This window comes from Athene cunicularia (assembly GCF_003259725.1).
Source record: "Athene cunicularia isolate RWA chromosome 7 unlocalized genomic scaffold, athCun1 chr7_part1, whole genome shotgun sequence".
NCBI classification, from domain to species: domain Eukaryota; kingdom Metazoa; phylum Chordata; class Aves; order Strigiformes; family Strigidae; genus Athene; species Athene cunicularia.
Genome location: NW_020799107.1, coordinates 20,958,651 through 20,962,437, shown reverse-complemented (window position 1 = coordinate 20,962,437; position 3,787 = coordinate 20,958,651). Strand labels below are relative to the sequence as shown.

The 3,787-nt window shown below is 59.3% G+C and overlaps 1 protein-coding gene across 1 annotated transcript; it reads right to left on the bottom strand.

Moving 5' to 3' along the window:
• Positions 1-274: 274 nt before the first annotated feature.
• On the bottom strand, positions 275-3,495 carry LOC113482287 (C-X-C chemokine receptor type 2-like). Its single transcript, XM_026852784.1, has 2 exons — positions 3,344-3,495; positions 275-1,546 (listed from the first exon to the last, which is right to left on the bottom strand). The coding sequence occupies exon 2, from the start codon at positions 1,539-1,541 to the stop codon at positions 465-467; it is 1,077 nt and encodes a 358-aa protein (XP_026708585.1). The 5' UTR covers positions 1,542-1,546; positions 3,344-3,495; the 3' UTR covers positions 275-464.
• Between the last annotated feature and the right edge of the window lie 292 nt (positions 3,496-3,787).

Sequence of the window (3,787 nt, the reverse complement as noted above, 5' to 3'; positions counted from 1 at the left end):
TGAAAGTCGGGTTACCTACATGCCGCTGGGCTCAACTGGCACCACCACTTTGGCACTGAGGCGGGGAGCCCAGGACCCACCATCCCCAGAGATGTGCCCTGGCTCCATCCTGCCGTCCTCCTCTCCGTGGCAAAGAGGAGCCAGATCTGGGTGACCAACCTGCCAACTCCTTTAATGCTGGATGGCCATCAGCCATGAACACTGTCCCCACAGCAGGGTTGTGGGGTCCCTGAAGTCACAGGCTCTACACCATAGAGCAGGGAGGGTGGGCATCGCTCCCCTAGCAATGGGACCCTACTCTCTCACCACCCAAGCCCCCTTCCAGCCGGGGTCCAGCAACCAGTAGTGGCCCTTCCCATTCCCGTGGCATTGCTGCCCGCATCCCAGGTGGTTGGAAAAGGATGCTGGGGTGTGCAGGGTGCTGGGACCTGGTGGGAGCTGCGAGGATCAGGTTCCAGCAGGGCTCAGAGGGTGGTGGAGGTGTTGCCAGAGGTGGAGGCATATGAGGTGCGACCGTAGCGGGCCACAGCGTCCTTGCTAATGAGCCCACGCTGGGCCAGGATCTTGAGGAAGCTGTTGCGAAACTTCTGCCCAATGAAGGCGTAAATGATGGGGTTGATGCAGCTGTGGGCGAAACCCAGGACCTGTGTGACGGAGAGGGCTGCATCGATGCTGTTCCTCCTCTCGCAGGTCTCAGCGATAGCCCGTGTCCTCATGAGGGTGTCGCTCACCAGTGTAATGTTGTAGGGCAGCCAGCAGATGAGGAAGACCAGCACCACGGCAAAGATGACCTTCATGGCCCGCTGTTTCTGGGCATTCTTGGTCTGCAAGAGGGTGTGGATGGTAACGCCATAGCAGAAGAGCATCACCAGAAGGGGCAGAGCGAAGCCGAAGGTCTGTGGCAGGACCCGCAGCACCACCCGCCACTTGGCAGTGTCCTCACCACCGATGCGCTCATAGCACACGGTGCCATTGCTGGGTGAGGGGAAAGCCTCGCGGAAGAGCAACACAGGCAGGGAGAGCAGCACAGAGAAGACCCAGATGCCCAAGCAGACAAACTTCACCCAGTGCCTCTTCTCAGTAGCGGCCCTGGTGGCATAGACGATGGCCAGGTAGCGGTCCACACTGATGCAGGCCAGCAGCAGGATGCCACTGTAGAAGTTGGCCTCCTGCAGCACAGAGATGGCTTTGCACATCACAGTGCCAAAGACCCACTCGTGTGCTCGGTAGGCAGCCCAGAGTGGCAGGCTGAGGGCAAAGAGTAGATCTGCCACAGCCAGGTTGAGCAGGTAGACGTCAGTGACAGAGCGGTTGGTATGGCTGGAGGTCACCACCAGCACCACCAGCCCATTCCCCACCACACTTAGGATGAAGACAGAGCAGTAGATCACCACCACCAGGTACTTGTTGAGAGCAGATCCATCGGGCCGGCATGGAGCAGAGGAGATAGCAGTGTCAGGCATGGCCGTGCTGTAGTCATAGGTGTAATTGTAGAGGGAGAAGAGGTTGGAGAAATCCCCGTTGAAGGAGAAAGACTCCATTTTACCTGTGGAGCACAAAGCAGCATGATTGTGGGGTGAGAGGGTGGTGTGGTCCAGGGATGACAGTGTCTCTGGGTTCCCTGGCAATTCCACTGCCCCCAGGTCCCCTCCCAGTCAGTGGGCAGCCCCACTCCATTGCTCTACCATGCCCTGTGCCCATGCATGCCAGGGAATGGGCAGGGCTGCAGATGAACACTGTCCCCTTGTACAACACCACCAGCACCCCTCAGTCTGCTCCACTTCATTCCAACCCTGTTCCTTCCCTGTCTCCCATAGATCAGCCACTTTTCCTTGGGTCAGGGGACTCCCCCATCAACACAGCATCACATCCTCCACCTGGCCCCTCCAGCATCCCTGGGTTCCCCTGGTTTGTGTGGGTCCTTCAAAAGCCTCTGAGATCTTTGGGCAACTCAGGGCCCCTTGGACACCTCCAAAGTCATTTGAGCATCTCTGGATCCCTCCATCCTCCTCATCCCCTCAAGCATCATTGCCACCCCAGCCAGCAGAGAGGCTATGGTCATGGTGCTTAGGGCAGGCAGGGACTCAAGAAGGTCTGAAGGTGGTTTGTCATTCTTCCCCCTCTGGTCCTGTCCCTGCGTGAGTGGTTTCACCCCCCTGACGGAAAGACGTGTCACCCTTTGCAGGCAGCTTTGGAAATATTTCACGTCTGGTTTTCCTGTTGCTCAGCTGGGTGCTGCTGGGCATCCTCATGTCCCCTGTGCTTGGCCGTGATGGGGAAATCACAGGTGACAGTCACTTCTCCTATCTCCTCATGTGTAGGACACCCTGCTCTGTCCCTGCCTCCCTGAAGACCATTGGGTTTCAGCATTCTTCCAGTACAGATCTGGACTCTGATTTCACTTTGGTTTCACCCTTCTACCCCATTTCTGAGCCCCTGAGAACCCTCTAGGGCTTGGCAATGTCAAGGCTGCTTAGGGGTGCTGAGTCCCTGCAGTGCTAGGGGATCCCCAGCCCCAAGGTGGCCCCATTTGAACCCAAACCCTCCCTGAGACCAACCTTCCCCTTCTGTTGCAGGGGGATTCCTCACTGCAGCTGGGCTCATGACCCTGCCCAGAAAAATCCCTCCCTGGCTCTGCTGGCCCTGCTTCTGTGATAATCCCAGGATGGTGATCCTGGGGTGGTGGTCCTGGGATGGTGATGCTCCAGCATCCCAGAGGACCACAGCTGGGGACACTGCTGGTGCCAATGGGGGAATGTCCCTCCAAGTGTGGCCGCCATGGGCACAGGACAGAGCCAGACACCAGCACTTCCCCTCCATCTATTTTTGTCTTCTTTTTTTCTGCCTCCCCACTTCAAAATTCCAGCAGTTTTTCCAGGACCTGGTATCCTCCACCTACTGGAACCCCGCAGCCAGTCCAGCTGGGGGAACAAGCAGCACCCCATTTCCCCTCTTGACCATGGAAGGGCTGGGGGACACTGGGATGGCCCTGCGGGTCCCTACAGGGAGGAAGGAGGGGCACGCCATGGAGAAGCACCCTCCCGGTTCATCACTGTGCGAGGAAATAAGAGCAGGCGCTTCCCCACCAGGGCACCCACAGCCAATGATCCTGGGGACCACGGGGGGTTTACACCCCAGATGAGCCCCCAAGCACAGCCCTGAGTGCCCTCACTCACTGCCTCCCGCTCCCCTGACAGCTGGCAGCCTCCTCAGACAGCCGGAGCAGCTCACCCCGGCCCCCAGCACAGCCTGCTCCACATGTGAGGAGGCTCAGCTGGGTGCTGGGGTGCTGACAAAGCCCAAAGAAAGCCCCGATCTCCAGTGGAGCACTGCAGGGACTCACCGCTCGCTGCCCTCACTGCCTCCCAAAATCTGGGGTCTTCTCCTCGTCCCAAGCTGGTTGTCACCGGGAAGCACCCGGGCACGGGGACAAATCCAGGCGTCACCCCCAAAGGGCTCTGGCACGGAGTGTGGCAGAACACAGGGCAGCAACCAGGCCCAAGGGTCTCACCAGGCCAGCCGGAGGGTCCCTCACCTGCGCCTGCAGCCGTGTCGCCTCTTGGCACCCCTTCCCTCTGCCGCCTGCTTTATGCTGCCCAGGGAGGAAGCGAGGTTGCAAAACCTTCTCCCAGCGTGAAGGGGAAGTGGCAGCCAGAAAGGACCCTTCCCCAGCACCCCCAGGACACCTTCTCCAGGGTTGAGGGGAGCCCACAGAACTTTCCACTGTCCCCCTTCCCCCCCAGAGTGTCCCAGGCCACTCAGCAGTGGTCACATTGGGGCACATTCC